Source organism: Pangasianodon hypophthalmus, chromosome 13, assembly GCF_027358585.1.
Source record: "Pangasianodon hypophthalmus isolate fPanHyp1 chromosome 13, fPanHyp1.pri, whole genome shotgun sequence".
NCBI lineage: Eukaryota > Metazoa > Chordata > Actinopteri > Siluriformes > Pangasiidae > Pangasianodon > Pangasianodon hypophthalmus.
This window is the reverse complement of record NC_069722.1, coordinates 19,273,766-19,297,622: the sequence shown is the minus strand read 5'-3', so window position 1 is coordinate 19,297,622 and position 23,857 is coordinate 19,273,766. Positions and strand designations below refer to the sequence as shown.

Below are 23,857 nucleotides of genomic sequence, written 5' to 3'. Positions count from 1 at the left end.
TAAAATTTAAAAAAATAATAAACTAAGGAAAAAAAACTAAAAAAAAAAAATTATCAGCAAAACATTTATAAAACTGTTAATTTTAATATAGGTAAATGCATCCCAATGCGACACTATGCATTGTCCCCACCAACATATAGAATCTCTCTCTCTCTCTCTCTCTTGCCCATTCATTTTGTTGTGGCCCTTGTTAGAGGTCATGTTGCATTGTTTTCAACTGTTTAGATCTGCTGTGCGTGTGTGTGTGTGAGTGCACTGTGATCATTTGTAATCATATGCATGCATAATAATTTCTCATGGTTCACAATATTGCATTAAAACGTTAACTGGTAACAGATCTGGGAACTCTTCCTGGAGTGGCTCTGTAATCTGTCACGTCTGCAACTCTTATAAAACCTTGTTAATCATCCAGCTTGCTTGGTACTTACCCAGCATAGTAATCAGCTAAGTAACTAACCAGCCATCAAAAGAAATTAACATAGATGTCATGTAATAGAAAGATAGAATAATAAATATAACATTTTTGAAATAATATGTTTTTTTAAAGTCAGCAAACTGTGTTGGAAATACCGTTTGTAACAAGAGTATGAAGCTCTATTAGGCCTTTCTCTTCTTTGATCCAATCTGTAAAGGAGAAATCCAACAGAGGTCTTTGATGGCTGACTGTAATCTTAGGGGTTTTACATTTTAAATGAGTTTTAAAAGCAGAGATGTGACCACAGATAAGGTCAGAGCTGAGCTACACTTCTGTCTCCTTTAGTCTAGAGAGATTGGCGTCTCATTGACCTTTCTGTACTGAAGCGGCCTTGTCGATAGCAGCATTGGGAGTATACTGTTTCTTCTCTTAAATAATGACAAAGAAGAGGGATTTAACTCTCTCATAGCTCACAGCTAAATTAACTGCTGCTGAGGTAGGTACAAATTCCATTTCATAATTAGCTAAGCTTTTGCCAAAGTTTGAGATATTACTATGAATCAGTCATTTAATATTAGCAAATGTAATAAGTTTGCTTCTGTCAGTTAGCTAAATCTAATCAATTCCTAAGATGGCCACTTAATGAAGTATCACTCAGTGGAGTGTTCGTACATATCTGCCATACATAAAGGCTTGCAGTCCTGTAGAACTGTGCAGTTCAGAATGGAGACTTTGGTCCTTATTTGGTCCATAAGTGTGTTACACTGAGTGTGTTTACATGAACCCTAAAAATTCTAATAATCAATATCAGATTTTGGAAATTATCTGGTAATTCAAGTGATCATGTACACAGCATACTCTTACATCTGACATCTGATTAAGACTGTTATCCATTTCAGGAAATCCAATAAAGCCACCTGGATTTTTGCCAAGTAATCAGGTTACTCAGACTGTGTTTACAGCTAATCAGATCCCTTTCCATTTTCTACATCTGCGCATGCGTGGAAAAAAAAAAAGTTCGTCTTCGCCAAGTCACTTGTGCTCCAACCAACAAAAAGAAACACAACATATTAGATTAAACCTATATATTGTGTATGTTACTACACAATATAGTACTACACCACTAGTTTCTCCTTAGAAGCTACTTAAATTAAAAAGTTGAATTAATACGCTCAGCTGCTGGAACTACTGGAAAATGTACATAACATAGTAAACATATAGAAATAGAGATAGGGATAGAGATAAAAAATACCAAAAAATAAACATATGTCCATTTCTGCCATCCTTTACAAATTTTGTGCAGGAGCTTCCTCTTTTTCTTGTTCTTTTCTCCCCCTAATAAACATGTCAGATGATCCAATCAGCATATTCATCCAGAAAGATGAATGCAATTGCACAGGTGTTTTAAGCTCTCTGCTTTCTCTGCTTGAAAGATGCACTGATATGGCACCCTCGCTTTCTGTCATGGTAAATAGAGTTTTTTTTCAGTTCATTACTGTAAAATAAAAATCTAAAATCTATCAATGTGTGTCCATCTATCATTAAATAAGTATATAACATCAGTTAACTATATTTATTACGGATGCCACCAAAATATTTCAGCCTAAAATAGTCAAAATAGTTGATATTCTCAGTTTTCAGGGCAGTTGGGGAAAAAAAACTGAAGTGGGGCTCATGGGGAAAAAAGTCTGAATATGTCTGCCAATGAAGCCTCCTACAGCTTTTCTCCATGGCAGATGAACAGCTGGTCTGAGGATCAGATGGCTGCCATCCAGTCTAATTAAAACTCTAGGGTATTGCTCTCTGCAGGTTCACGCTTATTGGAAGCTGCAAGATCAATACGCTGATTCATAAAGTCAGGTGATACGACCTTGGGCATAAATCCTGGATTCAACCACAAGGTGACCCTAGATTCAGACAAACGTATTGCCAGAGCTTGCAGTCTCCCACTCTTTTGTTAAAGTAATTGCAAGCAAAAGGGCAGTTTTCTGAGATACCCATTTCATGTTGGCATGTACATAGGCTTGAAAGACTGGCCCCTAAAAGATTCCAACATAAAGGTCCTAGTAAACTGTGGCAGATGGAGGCAAGGGAGGCAGTAATAAGCCTAGGAGACCCTAGAGAACTGCCATCTATAGTGCCGTCATGTACTGTGATGGGTGCCTGATAGACCTTTAGTGTAGATGGTGCCAGGCCACTGTCTAGTGGTCCCCCAAATTCAGGATGACGTGAATACCATTTGAACAGCTTCCACTTACAAGGCACACAAGGCCCACATGCTAGAAGCGCTTACATTCAGAAGTTTGTCCTGGAATGCTAGGCCACAGTTCTGAGTTGGCAAATCAAACAGAGAAGCCATACCCACAGACACAGGTGACCCATCTGGGGATTCAAAATCCATTTGGGGCAGCAAATCTGCTCAGGGAGGTAGCCATCAGGATGTTCTGACAACTAGTGAATGCGCAGAAAGTATCAGCAGCAGAGGAAGAAGATGTATAACAAATAGTGAGGCCAGTATTGGGCCAGAGCATCCAGTTCCAACGGGCTGCCTGGCTCTACCAAGGAGAGCCATAACCAGCAGTTTGTTGACTTGGCACTGGTGAAGAGGTCTTCCTGCACCTCAGCTTCTGGAGTTGTACAATGGTGTGGTGGACATGCGGTTGAGATGGCACATTTGTCCACTGAAATGGAGTCTGCACCCAGCCCATATCTGCGAAAGGTTTGGTAAGAATAATAGTACCTTTCGCAGATATGGGCTGGGTGCAGACTCCATTTCAGTGGACAAATGTGCCATCTCAACCGCAAGTCCACCACACCATTGTACAACTCCAGAAGATGAGCTGTTCTCTGTGAGACCAGTTGTAAATGGATCCACGTGAAGAGATTCTGTCTAAGGCAGAGAGTCACTCAACACTATGACATACCGATGGTTGATACAGCTGGCTGTCACAACATGTCTGAGTGGACCATCACGTGGTAATGTCTCAGAACCAGCAACAAGAACTTCATGGTCCACCCTCAATTCCAGCTTATTGATGTGTAAGGACCTTACAATGCTGTGGCAGCTGTTGTAATTCATGGTGATTATCTCTATCTGATGGGCCAACAACCAGGCTCCTTACCCAAATCCCTCTTGAAAGCTGTCAATAAAACCCTTGCACTGTAGCATAGCACAACAGTGTTTTGTGAAAGAGGGTATTGGGTGTTGCGAGTTGCACTGCACCACCCAACCCTACTTAGGTTGCTGTCACATTTAGAGTAGCTGCCACAGCTAGTTTAGAGTTAGCAAGTCATTTTCAGCGTTAAGGAATCACCCCAAAAATTTTTTCTGTCTAACCAGGTCATCTGTGCTCCTCTATACAAGAGGTCAAGTCGTAGTCAGAAAGTGCACACCATCTGTACAATTACACTATGAACTTTCCTGAACTGTTTTCCTTTCAGTCTAGGCAGATTCCACCAACCCTGCCAAAACCAGCACATATTTTGTCTCTCTAGCAACTGTGTGCCTAATATCAAGGATATTAGAACAGTTTGTGATTCCTGAGTTAAATTATCCTTGATAGAGAAATTAAAAGCACAGTTAAACACAGAATCAGTATTCATCAGAGGCAGTTTGGCCCCTGTCATGCCCCAGACATCCAGACACTGATGTTTTATTTTTTTTAAATATGATTTTACATTACTAAGGCAAACTTTCCCATCCTTTACACTTCTTAGCTAGGGTTGCCTACCATTCCGGACTGTCAAGCGGGAACAGTAATCAGCCTCAGTCTCCCAAAATGTAAAAAATACATTCCTGGAGGGAAGAAGTGAGGAAGATTGAATTCAGACAACACTTGAATTCATTCAGTGCACCAAATCGGCATTGTTTTAAACAGCTGTACTAAAGTTAAATATGGCATTATATTTATATTTAAAACAATGAAAATATTCTAGTGTTAAATGTGTTTTTCTATGTCAAATATACAAATAACAACTGCCTGACAAGTTTAGTAGTCTTTTTTAATTCCATTTATACGTGAGACTGGCTGCTCCGGAGGCCAGGGTTGCCAGGTCTGTATGATGAAAGAAGTTCCATGATCAGTAAAAATAGCCACAAAACCAAAATTTAAAAAAAGTATAATCTATAATCAGCTTTTAAATTCCAACAACATTGCAAAATACATTGTAATATTTGAAGTAAGATAAGAAATTTTAACAAAACAGTTAAAACATGGTTTCCATAAACATTTGTGTAAATTGGCCACACTGATTTGGCAACCCTATTAATATCTTACATAAATACACAGATGTATAATCTTCAGTTTCTGCTGCTGCAAACCATAGAACGCAATTTTTAATTACACAATATAATTAGCTAATCTAAACTAGCAACAAATGCAACGCTGCACTAACATTAACTAGCTAACTAGTTATCTTAGCTAACATTACAAGTTCTCCAGCGGTAGCTATTCCGTATTAAGAGGCTAGCCAACTAATGTTAAGTAAGTTATTGTGGTGACTTGGTATAAAATTAAACTTAAGCTTCACCCTTGTTGACCCAGGGATGTCAGCCAATCAACAAAATAAGGATATGTGGGTGTGAATGAACTTAAGACAGTTATCTAAAAATCTCTGTGCCAGCGAATAGGTCAATGCCGAGCTGCCATCCCGTCTGGGGTGAATTTTCCCCGCCTTGCACCCGGTGTAACCAGGATAGCTTCCAGACCTACTGCAACCCTGACCAGGATAAAGTGGCTACTGAAGATGGATGGATGAATAAATGAATAAACCTCACTCCCTCATGTACAACATCATACAGCTGCCTCAGTCATCAGACTACTATAGATGTGTCCCAAACCACACCCACTATTTACTATATAAATCACACACACTCACACACACACAGCTAGATGAATATTTCATATCTGTGTTCTGCTGAGCAATTGCTCATGACGCTGCAAGGGACTCATTAAGAAACAAAGAGTGTGCCAACACAGACATAGAGACACACACACACATTTGCAGATGCTAAAAAATATTTCTTATCTACTAGACGATAAATTTAGGCTCTGTCTCAAATCAAACAGAATGCACTATACATTATATAGCGGATGTTTTGCACTAAATGTAAATGAATAATCACAGAATCTCAAGTCAATGAGCAGCCAGAACAGCCTCCACAAGAACAATGACCCATTTTACAACCCAAAATTGCTGTCTTCTCAATAATCTGTCTTCTCAATTATCCAAATGGACTAATAAAGTCGATTTCCACCACTTAAAGAAGAAAGAAATTCATTTACTCGGTCACAGTAAAGAAATTACAACTCAGTATCTCAAAATTATGACATCATGCATCATAATAATGAGAACGTTTATTAAATTTATTACTTGTTTCACAGCGTACAATGTCCAGAAGGCAACCCTGTCTATAAATTAATAAGGGACCATCATCGAATTATGGATTATCAGACGTAATGTATGGGCAAACCAACTTTAATTAATGCCTTAATTGTTCTATACTGAAATGCGAAAAAGACTGCAAGAGCCTACAAAATGGCATGGAAGCAAAGACCAACTGGTGTGATATAGATGTAAGTAATAATTCATTGTAGCACACATTTAATAATGTGCACTTTGACAATGGTCCCTTACTAGTTAACAGAGAGGGACTCTTGATACTCAGTTTAAAGATAGGATGCATCAACTCAACAGAAACACAAACTAGTAGAGGGTATACATGACTTACCAGTCCTAGGACAGGAGGTGGGAATAATCATAGTAGAATTTGTCGGAACACAGGTGTGAAGAAAAAAAGACGTGGCGAGGGAGCTCCTTGCTGCTCTTCTCTAAGTTTATTCATAGATTACAAGCCCGTGTTTTAGGTATACAGTCAATAATAAAGCTGCACTTCATCAAATGGTGTAATGATTACTACTCTAAACGGCAGACAAGACACAGAGGGTGTCTGTCTCATCTCTCTCTCTCTCTCTCTCTTACTGTTATGTAACTTGAGATGCAGTCGGCTTAGATGGATCTGCTGGCAGACAGGACAACACATTGTCATCATGTGTGTGTTTGTGTGTATGTGTGTGTTTAATGTCACTGCCCTGAAGTGCTATATTTGTTATACAGTTAAAAAAATACAGACAGACGGACACACACACAATCACACACACGGTAACATCTCAGTGCTAAATCTCACAGTCTACTGCCTTTAAGATTAAACAGTAAACAGTAGAATTTCATTCTTTTTCTTTCTCTCTCTCGCTCTCTCTCTCTCTCTCTCTCTCTCTCTCACACACAGCTTCTTTACACAAATACAAACATTTGGATTCAATCATTACTTTGGTATTAATTTCCTCTGTTTATTATTAAGAAGCTTCATCTTTACCTTCCTACTCTCTATACAAGTGCACTACGCAGGCAATCACATTATTCTTACTATTCCCTATGTAGTACACTATACTGTATGTTCAAACTGCAAGGCATCTTGGATGCCAAAAGATGATCATGTGACCTCAAACAAGTGCTATTTTATTGATTAAAGATATGTCTCCCTGAATCATAGTTAATTTAATACAATTTTACATTTAATACATTTAAATTTAATACAGTACTAAATGTATTATTTCTTTAAAAAGGGTATAATGTTGGGGGATTGAAATCAGATGCACAAGGTTGTGTTTTTTTTTCACCATGGCTATCCTGATGTAGTGGTTTGTGTAGATCTTGGTTTGTGTAGATGTACAAGTTACTCACTTTCTGTTTCTGTGATTAAAAAACAGCAACTAGAAATAGAAATAACTCTGTTATTTCATATGAACAGTTGATTTCAGCTTATTTGCACTACAACTGGTATACACTATTAATACATCGTTTTTGCCAATGGATGTAACAAACAAAAATCTGCTTAATTATGAAACAAAAAATGATTGCATGAATTTTTTTGAATTTTGTTGAATGAGTATTTGGGTATTTATTCAGAAACACCAACAAACAGTCATAGTCTGTAAAATGCTGTTCTGGCCAGCCTTAATAGTGGCTAACATTACAGTACAATCAGATACCCATTCCATCTATTTATCTAGTTTTCATCCATCCATCTATCTATCCACCGATCAAATCATTCATTCATCTATCACACCATTATCCAAATTTCCCACCCATTCATTTATTGGTCCATCCATTCATTTGTCTATCCATTTCACATTTCATTTATTCATCCAATGTCCACCAATTCATGCATTCAGCTATTCATCCATTCATCTATTCATCAATCTATTTCCAACTTTTCATCACCCATTCCATCTATCCATCCGTCCGTCCATCCATGCGTTAACCAACAATCAATCTTTCCATCAGACCATCACTCCAATCGTCCATCCATCAGTCTATTTGTCCATCTACAGTATCTATCCATTCACCAAGCCATCCATCTGTCCATTAAACCGTCTTTCCATCCATTCATCCATGCATCCATTCATACATTCAACCCATCATTCTCTATTCATCCACCCATCAACCCACTCAACCCATCTGTCCATTAATCTTTTTGTCCGTCCATCGCCATGTCCCTCCAGCCATTCCATTTGCCTGTCCACCTAGCGACCCATCTGCATATACATCCACCCAGTAATCCATCCATCATCAATCCTTTTATCTCTTTAATCTCTTTTCCCTTTCTCTGTCCATCCATCTATCCATCCATCTTTTTCTCTTCTGCAGTACACTCAGCACACACAACAAACACACGCATGCCAAAATCAACTCCTGTTATTTGAGCCCTGTAAGTTAATTACACTCTGCTTTGACGATGAAGAATTAAATTAGGGTTCATTTCCTGTCTTAGTTTCAGCTTCGCTTCAGCTTCAGCTTCGGAAAGTACCAATTTACACAATTACAAACAGTTACACACTTTACACAAGGCATTTTTGTTCTTCAGTCATACACATTTTGCATGAAATTCAATGAGAAGCAATGCCATACAGCAGTGTCCATAAAACAGAAGCAATGGGGAAAGGCAACTTCTACCAGCTGTATTTACAATAAATTTCACTTAAAAACATGACAAAATTATGATGGTGAATAAACTGCATATTAGTGTCTATTCAGATTACCCATAAGAATCATTATTGTACAAAAATAATCTTGAAAATAGTTACATTTATCCAGTAATTCTACTAAAAGATTACAACAAATAAAATATAATATATTTCTAGACATACTGTATTAAATTTCAAGCTTGAAACAGTCGTTCTATTGGCAGATCATTTTTGCTTCTTTCTAGAAAAGAATGCTTAAAATTATCTGCTACTACAGCAACACTATTTCTAAAGATATTTTCACTTATTGCTAAGATGTTATTTGTTCTATTGTTTCAGTGAATCCCACAAATCCCCTAAAACATTGGATGCATAACTGCTGTGTGTGATGTGCTTCTAAAAAGGCTTCAGAAACATTAATATCAATAGTATCATTAACAGTATTAATAAGCCTGTGATATAATGATTAACGTACTGACTAGTGTATCAGCCTACGAAAGTTGTTGAAAAAAATAAGTTGATGTAGGTAATCATTATGAAACTGAGTCACAAACATAATTTATAAAGTTTATAAATTGCATTGAAAGGCATATACACTATAATAATATATGAAAATATAACAACCATAATATGCGTAGATTATGACAAAATGTCGCCCAGGCTAGAAGTGACTTTGACGCCTCTGGATATACTGTATATGTGACCTTCACATGGTCAAATTTGGACAATCTGGACATAGCTATATATATATATACACACACACACACACACACACATACACAGTAGTTCTGAGAACTGCACACTTTCCTGAAGTGAAATCTGTTTCTCAATCAGAGTTAAAAGTTCTAACATTTTAAATTCTGGTTCAGAAGACATTTAAAAGCTTCATCCCAGTTCCAATGAAAGATAGCTCACCTAGCTCATTCATAACGTAATCTCCTTATGAAAAAACAACATCACTGCCAAATTTGAAAGAATGAGAAGTTTACAATGGGAAATGAGTTCAGACTTATGATGATCTGCATCCTTCCCCTCAGTCTCTGTCTCATCACCTGAGCTAAAAGTCCCTCATGGCATTTAAACACAAGCCTCACTATCTGTTCATGCTAACATCAGTGGAGAATTAATCACTGACTCATTCAGTCACTTCCTATATGATGGTTACATTACTTTTAGTGTGTAAAGTGTAGAGTGTATAAGTGCTCTTCTCTGTTTGTGACAGCACTCACATATGACCTAAGGTCAGTTCTGCTCTATTATAATCTCTTTATTCTATTTCATCCTTTTTTTAAACCATGACCACAGAGAAATATATATATACATATATACATTCTCTGATATCTTTAATTCCGGTCAAAAAATTTAATCCCAGTTCTAACTCAGTATACTTGATACCATGGAACTAGGTTGGATTGTTACCATGACAACGAGTAGTGGTTTAGCCTAAGCCTGTGTTCACACTATTGCGATTCTACAAGACAGTGTGAAAGATTAACATCTCTTATTGACTCCAAGAGGATTTATTTATAGGGTAAAGTGTGTCCATATGGTGAGGTGATGAATTTCTCTACAGCTTTAAGATTTTAAATAAATGCCTAAACACACACACACACACACACACACACACATCTAAACAAACAACTCACAATCACACTCAACTCCACACAACTAACATCACCATGATTACTGAGAGAGGAATGGAGGACACAAACAGGAAAGACAAATAAAGTACTCCACACAGAGAGAGAGAGAGAAGGGAAAGGGTACAGGAGAGAAAGACAGACAGAGAAAGGAAAAGGAGGAAAGAGACTAGAGGTGAAGTTGGAGGAAAAAATCATGAAGAAAGGAAAGGAAAATAAAAGAAAGAGGAGGAAACCACAAAGAACCGAGTTTGTAAACAACTTACAAACTTCATCCGTGTTCAATGGAACTGATAATGACAGGCTAGAGTAGAGTATACACACACACACAGACACACACATACACACTGTAATTGTGCCCAGATGCTCATGAATCTGTTTTCATGCATTTCAGACAACCAAAAAAAAAAAAAAAAACCTGTGAAGATCATAAATGACACTGACATCTTCTGTCTCAGATCACACACTGTGCACTATTATTCTTACACTATACACTAACGGACATCATTCTTTTCCATAAAGAGTCAGTGTGGCTTCAGGTTTTGATTCCAGCCAAATAGGAGACATGCCTAATAGCTGCTTGAAGACCAAGACTAATTGATTAAACAAGTTGAATCAGGTGAGGCTCCAGCTTGGCTGGAATGAAAACCTGCAAACACACCGGCTCTTTGTGCCTCGAATCGCGTGCTTTCGTAGTGAGGTAGCCTCTCGTATAGCGAATAGTGTGCTTACACTGCGATACTCCATATACCCAGTGTACACAGCAAAATCTGAAAGTGTAAACCTGTGTGCTTTATTGCATTATAACTAGCGAAACTAGCAATGCCTTAACTGAGAATTGAATCGAAATCATTATTAGCCTCCACACATCCTGATTACCCTACAGAGCATATTATTAGCCTACCTTATACAGTACACATCGTTTTTAGCCTAAAGAGATATGGAATAGCATGTCACCTACATCATTCGTAACATTTCTGCAGCTATATACAGTACCGCGTCCCTGTATGCTAATTTTTTCAACTTCTAGGAAGATACTGTACGATAAGAATGACTTTTTTCCAATGAAACATTTAACGTTAACATACGGTATATCTAGCGTACGTTTGCTAGACCTAGCGTTCACTAAACAGGTGAAACTGCCATTGTTTGGTCGTGAGTTGAGATTGGCAGTCTTTGGCAGTGATTGCTGCTATGACAGTCGTCTAAAAGCCACCAATAGGAGGATGGCGAAATCCGCGAGAGAATAAGCCAAAAAAAAATAATCAATCATTAATGCTCACATTAATAAATGTAATGCTTAATACTAGCCTACGTACCTGGCCCCATATACAGTGAGCTGCAGCTCTACTATGCCAGAAAATATAGCATTATTACCTCAAATTCAACTCTGAAGGATAGACATTCTATATTGTCCTTTTTTACCCAGCCACAAAACTCTCCTCTTTTTCTCCTTTTAAAATGCTTTCTCTAGATATAACACACTGCTGCGATTATAGCAAGGACCCAGACTGCCCTGACTGATGACATACGCAGAATGTAGTCATTAATCGCAGGATGTTTAGTGTGTAGTCTAACATGGAGAACACAAGTCTGTTATAGAATTTGGTCATGATTTTTTTTTGGGATCATCTCCTACAGTGTGATAAGTGATCATCTTAAAAGACTGGCTCGACTTGACTGGGTACAGGCCATAATATATCTAGAATTTGGCTTCGCTGCATGTACATTCAGCTGTTCTGCACTCCTTTCCAAGCCTTGTATTTCTGCAGTGTTTCAGCATAGGTTTTTTTTTTTTTGCATTTGTTAGTGATACAGTTGCAATTAAAATTGCCAAGGAACTTGGTGCTATAGATATATATATAACCTCCAAAAACACAACCCTAATGTTTTGAGTACCGACCTTTTCATTACAGATATTAATCCTGTTTGAGTAAGAGATCAAAATGTCAACGGAATGGGATACAGTGCTTGACTGTGTGTGTGTGTGTGTGTGTGTGTGTGTGTGGCCCCATTCCATGTGTTGTGTTAAAGAGTGTACGGATATATAGAATTTGTGCTAAATTAACTGTTCTGAGGCAAGTGTTTGAATATTGAAGGGTACTTTCAGTAATCTCGGAAATGGTGGGCGTGAGGCAGGAATACACCCTCTATGGGAGCACCATGTATACACACACACACACACATACACATACACACTCATTCACACTTAGGAGCAATTTATCATCCAGCTACCAGCATGTTTTTGGAAAGTGGGAGGAAAATGAAAAACCCTTATATTTGCTGCATTTTCAATTATTATTTCTTTATATCACTCCTCTTTTTTTCAATTATGTGCACACTTGCCCTACAGGCTCAAGCAGATTTTTATTATACATTGACCTGATATTGGCCAAAGGACGTTTCAGTTCCACACGGCCAACCAAATATATGTTCATCAAATTAGTTCAGATATACTGTATATGTCTTGCCTACAGAAGAATGATTCGCACATCCGTTTATTGCATTCAACATTTCGCAGCTGTAAAGCATTAACATAATGCATACACAGATGTAGTGCTATGTGACGCTAAGATAACCAGCTCTATTCTCAGACAAACCTCAATAAAAAAAAAAGGATGTAATTACATCCCGGCTCCTCTGTGATACAGAGCAGAGAGAGGCAGACGGAAAACTTCCTGTCATACAGTATCTACGCACACACTGCATTCAGCAGCTCGTCTATCCGCGCACACACACATACACACACATACACACACACACACACACACACGAGAAGCTACATAGTGCTCGTGTACCAAGATATAAAGCACTAATACAGCATTGTTCTTAGTTGATCCTAGGGTTATATAATGTCAGCGTTTCAGGGTGAAGTCCTTACTCCAGTGGTTCTGATCCCTTTTGTGTCTGGATGTGACTCCCCAGAAATGTAGGTTGGATTTCCCTCTAGACTCCCCATACTACACCATCATACTACACCATCATACTGTATCATCATACTACACCATCATACTACACCATCATACCACAGCATCATACTACAGCTTCATACTACACCATCATACTACACCATCATACTGTATCATCATACTACACCATCATACTACACCATCATACCACAGCATCATACTACAGCTTCATACTACACCATCATGCTGTATCATCATACTACAGCTTCATACGACACCATCATACTGTATCATCATACTACACCATCATACTACACCATCATACTGTATCATCATACTACACCATCATACTACACCATCATACTACAGCATCATACTGTATCATCATACTACACCATCATACTACACCATCATACTACACCATCATACCACACCATCATACTACACCATCATACTACACCATCATACTACACCATCATACTGTATCATCATACTACACCATCATACTACACCATCATACTGTATCATCATACTACACCATCATACTACAGCATCATACTACACCATCATACTGTATCATCATACTACACCATCATATCACACCATTGTACTACAGTATCATACTACATTCATCATATCACAGCATCATACTACACCATCATACCACACCATCATACTACACCATCATACTACACCATCATACTACAGCATCATATCACAGCATCATATTACACTATCATACTACAGCATCATATTACAGCTTCATACTACAGCATCATACTACAGCATCATACCACACCATCATACTACACCATCATACTGTATCATCATACTACACCATCATACTACACCATCATACTACACCATCATACTACACCATCATACCACACCATCATACTACACCATCATACTACAGCTTCAGACTACAGCATCATACTACACCATCATATTACAGCATCATACTACACCATCATACTACACCATCATACTACAGCATCATACTACAGCATCATACTACAGCATCATATCACAGCATCATAATACACCATCATACTACAGCATCATATCACACCATCATACTGTATCATCATACTACAGCATCATACTACAGCTTCATACCACACCATCATACTACAGCATCATACTACAGCTTCATACCACACCATCATACTACACCATCATACTACAGCTTCATACTACAGCATCATACTACAGCTTCATACTACAGCTTCATATCACACCATCATACTACAGCTTCATACTACAGCATCATACTACACCATCATACTATACCATCATACTACACCATCATACTACAGCATCATACCACATCATCATACCACAGCATCATACTACAGCTTCATACTACACCATCATACTACACCATCATACCACAGCATCGTATCACAGCATCATACTACAGCATCATACCACAGCATCATACCACACCATTGTACCACAGCATCATACTACACCATCATACCACACCATCATACCACACCATCATACTACACCATCATACTACAGCATCATATCACAGCATCATACTACAGCATCATACTACACCATCATACTACAGCATCATACTACAGCTTCATATCACAGCATCATACTACACCATCATACCACACCATCATACCACAGCATCATACTACACCATCATACCACACCATCATACTACAGCATCATATCACAGCATCATACTACAGCATCATACTACAGCTTCATATCACAGCAATCATACTACACCATCATACCACACCATCATACCACAGCATCATACTACACCATCATACTACACCATCATACTACAGCATCATATCACACCATCAACTACAGCATCATACTACAGCTTCATACTACAGCATCATACTACACCATCATACTACACCATCACACCACAACATCATACCACAGCATCATAATACACCATCATACTACAGCATCATATCACACCATCATACTGTATCATCATACTACAGCATCATACTACACCATCATACCACAGCATCATACTACACCATCATACTACAGAATCATACCACAGCATCATACTACACCATCATACTACACCATCATACTACACCATCATACTACAGCATCATACCACAGCATCATACCACACCATTGTACTACAGTATCATACTACATTCATCATACCACAGCATCATACTACAGCTTCATACTACACCATCATACTATAGCATCATACTACACCATCATACCACACCATCATACCACAGCATCATACTACACCATCATACTACAGCATCATATCACACCATCAACTACAGCATCATACTACAGCTTCATACTACAGCATCATACTACACCATCATACTACACCATCACACCACAGCATCATACTACACCATCATACTACAGCATCATATCACACCATCATACTGTATCATCATACTACAGCATCATACTACACCATCATACCACAGCATCATACTACACCATCATACTACACCATCATACTACAGCTTCATACTACAGTATCATACCACAGCATCATACTACACCATCATACTACACCATCATACTACAGCATCATACCACATCATCATACTACAGCTTCATACTACACCATCATACTACACCATCATACCACAGCATCGTATCACAGCATCATACTACAGCATCATACCACACCATTGTACTACAGTATCATACTACATTCATCATACCACAGCATCATACTACAGCTTCATACTACACCATCATACTATAGCATCATACTACACCATCATACTGTATCATCATACTACACCATCATACTACAGCATCATACCATAGCATCATATCACAGCATCATACTACACCATCATACCACAGTATCATATCACACCATCATACCGCAGCATCATACTACAGCATCATACTACACCATCATACCACAGTATCATACTACAGCATCATATCACAGCATCATACTACACCATCATACTACAGCTTCATACTACAGCTTCATACTACAGCTTCATACTACACCATCATACTACACCATCATACTACACCATCATACTACACCATAATACTACAGCATCATACTATACCATCATACTACACCATCATACTACACCATAATACTACAGCATCATACTATACCATCATACTACAGCATCATATCACAGCATCATATCACAGCATCATACTACACCATCATACTACAGCATCATACTATACCATCATACTACAGCATCATACTACACCATCATACTACAGCATCATACTACACCATCATACCACAGTATCATACTACACCATCATACCACAGTATCATACTACACCATCATACCACAGCTTCATACTACACCATCATACCACAGCATCATACTACACCATCATATCACAGCATCATACTACACCATCATACTACAGCATCATACTACAGCTTCATACTACAGCATCATACTACAGCATCATACTACAGTATCATACCACAGCATCATATCACAGCATCATACTACACCATCATACCACACCATCATACTATACCATCATACTACACCATCATACTACACCATCATACTACAGCATCATAATATACCATCATACTACAGCATCATACCACAGCATCATATCACAGCATCATACTACACCATCATATCACAGCATCATACTACACCATCATACTACAGCATCATACTACACCATCATACTACAGCATCATAATATACCATCATACTACAGCATTATATCACAGCATCATACTACAGCATCATACTACAGCATCATATCACAGCATCATACTACACCATCATACTACACCATCATACTACAGCATCATACTACACCATCATATCACAGCATCATACTACACCATCATACCACACCATCATACTATACCATCATACTACACCATCATACTACACCATCATACTACACCATCATACTACAGCATCATAATATACCATCATACTACAGCATCATACCACAGCATCATATCACAGCATCATACTACACCATCATATCACAGCATCATACTACACCATCATACTACAGCTTCATAATATACCATCATACTACAGCATTATATCACAGCATCATACTACAGCATCATGCTACAGCATCATATCACAGCATCATACTACACCATCATACTACAGCATCATATCACAGCATCATACTACAGCATCATACTACAGCATCATACTACAGCATCATACTATACCATCATACTACACCATCATACTACACCATCATACTATACCATCATACTACAGCATTATACTACACCATCATACTACACCATCATACTATACCATCATACTACAGCATTATACTACACCATCATACTATACCATCATACTACAGCATTATACTACACCATCATACTATACCATCATATCACAGCATCATACTACACCATCATACTACAGCATCATAATATACCATCATACTACACCATCATACTACAGCATCATACTACACCACCATACTATACCATCATACTACAGCATTATACTACACCATCATACTATACCATCATACTACAGCATCATACTACACCATCATATCACAGCATCATACTACACCATCATACTACAGCATCATAATATACCATCATACCACAGCATTATATCACAGCATCATACTACACCATCATACCACAGCATCATATCACAGCATCATACTACACCATCATACCACAGCATCATACTGCAGCATCATACCACACCATCATACCACACCATTGTACCACAGCATCATACTACACCATCATACTACAGCATCATAATATACCATCATACTACAGCATTATATCACAGCATCATACTACACCATCATACCACAGCATCATATCACAGCATCATACTACACCATCATATCACAGCATCATACTACACCATCATACTACAGCATCATACTACAGCATCATACTACACCCTCATACTGCATCATAATACTACAGCATCATATCACAGCATCATACTGCATCATAATACTACAGCATCATATCACAGCATCATACTACAGCTTCATACTACACCATCATATCACATCATCATACCACAGCATCATACTACAGCATCATACTACAGCTTCATACTACAGCAACCTCAATTTGACAGAGCAGGGGACATGACTGCACTGCAAACACTTTGGCTGTGTAATTTGCTACTGATGTAAACATGTTACATTGCTACCTTTGCTACCTCTCCTAGCACGTTCAGAATTTTATCATAGACTATGTTTATCAAACACACAGAAGAACATAGCATTGCTGAGCATACATAAACGAAACAACTATCAATTTTTGGTGAAGCAGAGCAGAACACTAACTGCATCTCCCTGCAGTCACTATCTTTTTCAGCTCATAAGTTGCGAGAAATTGACAAATATTTACGATGTAAGGAATTTGGTACTGTGATGCTGTGATATTTTTAGGCAAGCTTATCATTATCATGTCTGGAAAATTTCAAATCATAACCCCATCTGATTTTGATTTTATCGTCAGGAGATCATGAGTTCAAATCCCAATGATGCCACGCAGGTATCCATGGCCAGGAGCCAAGGAAGCAAAATTGGAGGAATGGAAGGATACACTCTCTTCCCTTTCAATCTCAACGACACTAGCCAATCACAGGCACCTGTGACTTCATGTATGTGGAAGAGGGTAGATAGCGTTTTCCTCCGAGTTTGTTATGCTGCCCTGTGATGCTGTCTGAGCAGCAGTTGGAAAAGATGCAGTAGGCTGGCTTTATATGTCTTGGAGGAAGCTCGCATTAGCATTCACCTTCCCCAGCGGGAAGGTGATGCACGATGGGGAGAGCTGGCTAGTGGGTGGGAACGATCAGGCGATCAATTTGGAGAGAAAATGCATGGAAAAAAGATGTGCCTTTATTAAGAAATATATTTATTAAATATACTGATTCATTCTTAATCTGTGAATTAACATTGAGACAAAGGAGTATGAGCATCCTTCCATATTTTCAATCTATTTCTGTGAGCACTTGATATTGACTCAGCTCACTTGACATTGACAATTCTCCTGTTCGAGAAATAGAATAAATAAATCACTAACACTTAATTAAAGCCATGTGCGTGTGTGAGTGTCTAAAATTAATCTATCCTTGCAACTGGTAGTTCAGGTCTATAAATAATAAATCACACTTTCTAACTCTACTGGATGAGTTATGATTAAACACTGTTTCTTTGCCTGTTAATGATTCAGTGGATTACAGTCATTGTTCACCTGCTCTATTAAGATGAACAAAAAAAAGTTAAACAAAGATGGATTTGGTGGTATGAAATTAAATGGAGTTTACAGAATTTAAATGCAGGAGAAATGCAAATAGATAGGAATGGAGGTTGACGAAGTTTGAGTAGCTGAACATAAAACAAAGTTCTAGAGAATGCAATTAGACTGTGCTACATGGAGTTAAATTGAGTTCTAGCGTTAAATGGTTTCATTGAGATAACCCCTTAACCAGAACCAGTCAGAAGGTCCAGACGTACAATTCCTCACTCTCATACTACTGAGCCAAACTTGAGCTGTGTGGAGTGGCACTAAAGTTTCATGTTGGAAAAATCCAACATGATCCAAATCTCATTTACTATTGTCCCACCCTTTAGCAAAACTGTAAAATGGGTCATTTTACCAAAAAAAAAAAAAAAAAAAAAAAAAAACCAGAACACACACACACTGGCAGTATTGTGTGAAGCATAGCCAGCTCATGGCCTCAACAGAGCTACTGAGCTATTTTGGGAGGTTCCAGTAAATGTGTGTGTGTGTGTGTGTGTGTGTGTGTGTGAGTGTGTGTGTGTGTGTGTGTGTGTGCGTGTGCACGCAGCTGAGGAATCAGTGGAGATGGCTGATGTTGGTCGGTCTCTCAATGTGAGCTGCTGCATCTCTTTCCTTAATCACACATACACGCAAATAAAAAAGCATGTGCACACACACACACACACACACATACACACTCCACTCAGTTTGCTTTCCTCTCAAACACAAAAAGATGTCTTGTGGCTGCTAAACATTTAACTCACCACTTAACACCACTTGCTAACGGTAAAGTAATGCATTTTATTTGATGCACTATTTAGTACACTAATATGGAGTTTGGAACGGGTACACTGAAACACACACTGTGTTATAATGAATTCCATACACTCTATTTCCATTCCCTTTATCACATCCTCTCTTTATACACATCACGACTTTCACACCTCACACACAAATACACGTTATTGTGAAATTTAGGGGTGCACAAATTTAACATTTACATAGAAACAGGTGCAGAAAATCTGACTACTGGCACTGAAAGTGGTCTGTTCTTGACACTCTTCCAGAGGCTAATCAGCTCCAGCAGGGAAGAAGAGCAGCTTCACGGCTGTGTTCCAAATGTCTCTCTACTCACTATTCTAGGAAACAGAATGAGTGTCTAGTAATGGATTGAGTTCACTAAAATTTGTTCATCATTCTGTCACATAAACACCATCAGACCAACATTTTACTATCATCAGTCCACTATGGACTTGTCTCAAACCACCTACCCTACTGACTATGCCCCATCTTTAAAAACCTCTATGCATGTGGGTATGCTGTATTGATTGGACACTGACCTACTGCAGTACAGCCTAGGCTGTCATAATATTCTCTACTATTCTTTCTAGAAAATGCCTGGCGTACAATAATATATTTGATTATAACACTAAAGTGTAGTGTACACTACATGGTACACCAATGTTTTCCCTCAAATACCAACATTCTCCATTAAAACTGCAAAAAATTTCCCTCAGAACACCAACATTCCCCATCAATCAATAACATTTCCCAAAACGTTAACATTCTCCATTAATCACCAACATTTCCCCTCAGACACCAACATTCTCCATCAAACACCAAAGTTTTCCATTAACCACCAGCATTCTCCAAGAAACACCAGTATTCTCCATCAAACACCATGAAACCATGAAATACCATCATGGGTTCCCATGAAACACCAACATTTTCAATCAAACACTTTCCATCAAACAACATCATTCTCCATCAAGCACCAACATTTTCCCTCAAACACCAACATTTTCCCCTCAAACACCAACATTCTCCATCACGCTCCAACATCGTACCTCCATCATGCTCCAACATTGTACCTCAAACACCAACATTTTTGCTCGGACACCAACATTCTCCATCAAACATCAATAAACTACATTCTCCAACACTCTAATGCAAACACCAACATTTCCATCCAACACCAACATTTTCCCTAAAACACCAATATTTTCCATAAAACACAAACATTCTCCATCAAACACCAGCACTCCCCCAAACACAAACACTCTCCATCAAACACCAACATTTTCCATCAAACACCAACATTCTCCATCAAACACCAGCACTCCCCCAAACACAAACACTCTCCATCAAACAACACTCTCCATCAAACACCAACATTTTCCATCAAACACCAACACTCTCCATCAAACACCAACATTTTCCATCAAACACCAACACTCTTCATCAAACACCAACATTTTCCATCAAACACATCAAACACCAACATTTTCCCTTAAACACCTCAAACACCAACATTCTCCATCAAACACCAACATACTTTACACTAAACACCAGCATTCTTCATCAATCATTTTCCCTCAAATGCCAATATTGTCCATCAGACACCAACAAACATTCTACTGCAACCAACAGCATTCTCCATCAAACATTAATAAACAGCATTTTCCAACACAAATCAACCATCAAAAACCAACAATATCTCTATCAGAAAAACAGCAATATCTGTTGCTTATCAGAGAAACCTCTGCCAAAACACCAACATTTTCCATCAATTACCAACATTTACCAAAACACACAAACATTCTCCAGCCAACATCAACATTTGTCGGGAAAAAACAGACAGAACAAGTGAACCACCATGACTGGATAAGAAAAATTTTAACTTCCCAACAATTACAAATGAGAGAGAGAGAGAGAGAGAAAGACAGAGAGAGAGAGAGAGAGACAGAGAGAGAGAGACTGAGACACTGGATGTCTGCCCTGCAGTAATGAGGGTTTGAGAGCCGGAAAGACATAACGACCATGTGATTAGCCACTATAATGCTGCATCAGCAGCTCCTGATTAAACACCATTTTCAGGACATTGACCCCCAGGGGCCTCTGACAGCCACAGGGCTGACAAAGCAGATAACATTAGGTTCCGCAAGTCCGACATGTTGTAGTCTAACTCCTCATCCTTGCTACTAAACATCCACTCACAGCAACAAGACTCTAAGCTACGTATTACCATCTGTAGCTTCTGTGGTAAACTCATCATTGATTCAACTGTGTTCTGCTTGCAATACTATGTATCTAATACTAATAAAAGCTACCTGGGAATGGTGAGGCAGTACTGAAGTGCACAAAAACCATAATTTTTACCATTTTGAACCTTGCCAAAAGCTCTACGCTCCTACTCTCCAAAGTTCCTGACTCACAACTTGTGCAAAAACATAGTGGAACTGGTACACACTGTCGTTCCTACCCCTTTTTTCCACCACTGGTTGTTTATGTTCCCAGGGAAAAGCCACTAGCATTCATTATACAATCTGACAGGCCCATACACTTCTGTTCCTGTTTTGGTAGCAATTTTTGTAGCATTTAACTATAATTAAATTGCACTTGAGATATATTTTCACAATTCTATCTCTAGAAAATGTTTAAATTAGGGATGCATTGACACCCATTTGTCAGCCTGAGTATGAGTACATGACGTTTGGTTCCTGTAGATACTGATCACTGATACTGATACTAAGTAACCTACTTAGTACTAATCAATCAGAGGGATCGTGGAACATCATATTTAGCTCTGTTTATGTTTTAAAATGTGGCCATGAAAAACTACACACGTGCATGTTCATATTCACACTCACTACTAGGTTTGTTTTTAATAACGTTAGCTAGTTGATTTTACAGGACGCGCATTAGCTAGTTACATTAGTTACGTTGGATCGAGTACTTTGGATGGAGAAGAGCGCATTTTGTTCCACTTAAAGAAAGAAAAGCGTTTCTTTATAGTTCTAAGTAAAGTGTGTTTTATTGTATTTCTTGCATCAGAATGCCTTGTGGCTAAGGAGCAATATATTATGGCTGATATTCAAGAACAATATCCTAGGTAAGAGCTTTTATTTTCACTCACCTAGACATTTTTTCCTCATCTACCTCGCTAGGCCTTTCTTACTGCAGCGTTGGTTGTTGCAGTTTACTGAGCTTTAAGACATTTTATATATATATATATATATATGTATTTGGTATTTTAAGACATTTTATGTATACACACACACACATATATAAATATATATATATATATATATATATATATATATATATATATATATATATATATATATATATATATATATTGAAACTCACTAACAGTGAAATAAACAGTGAAATAAAAATGTTGGTAATGACCTTTTGGACCTAACTGCAGTAAAAACTACCAGTGCAGCCTTTATAAATGCTGTGCAAGTAAGACACAAATAGCACACATCTGATGCAGAAAAGGAGACGGAAGCAATTTTTTAGAAAGGCTGGGTGGTGCAGCAAAAATATTATCTTGATACTTGATGTTTTTTAAAAAAAAATATTTAAAAATATATTCTATTGTACTACTGTCTGACACGAAGACACCCAATTGACTAATTTCATGATTTCACCACGCAAAGTCAAGAAAAACACACACACACACACACACACACACACTTCCCATTCTTCCTACTGTATCCCATAGTGATGTGTAACTTTAATCTTGAACTTTAAATACATTTATTATGATGAAGTATTTATTGTATAGAGTATTTATAAAGATAAATTGAATCATCTGAAACATTTTAGAAAGTATAAAGTTTATG

The 23,857-nt window shown here is 38.0% G+C and overlaps 1 protein-coding gene across 10 annotated transcripts in view; it reads right to left on the bottom strand.

The window, feature by feature from the left end:
* caskin1 (CASK interacting protein 1) overlaps positions 1 to 23,857 on the bottom strand; it is a 133,915-nt gene that overhangs the window by 78,280 nt on the left and 31,778 nt on the right. The window contains exon 1 of one of the 10 annotated variants that reach the window (XM_034309915.2): positions 6,147 to 7,459. The exons of the other annotated variants lie outside the window; for them this stretch is intronic. Coding sequence (XP_034165806.1) covers positions 6,147 to 6,177 — 31 coding nt within the window. The 5' untranslated portion in view covers positions 6,178 to 7,459. Of the gene's footprint in view, positions 1 to 6,146; positions 7,460 to 23,857 lie in introns of those variants that run through there. 10 annotated transcript variants of the gene reach the window in all.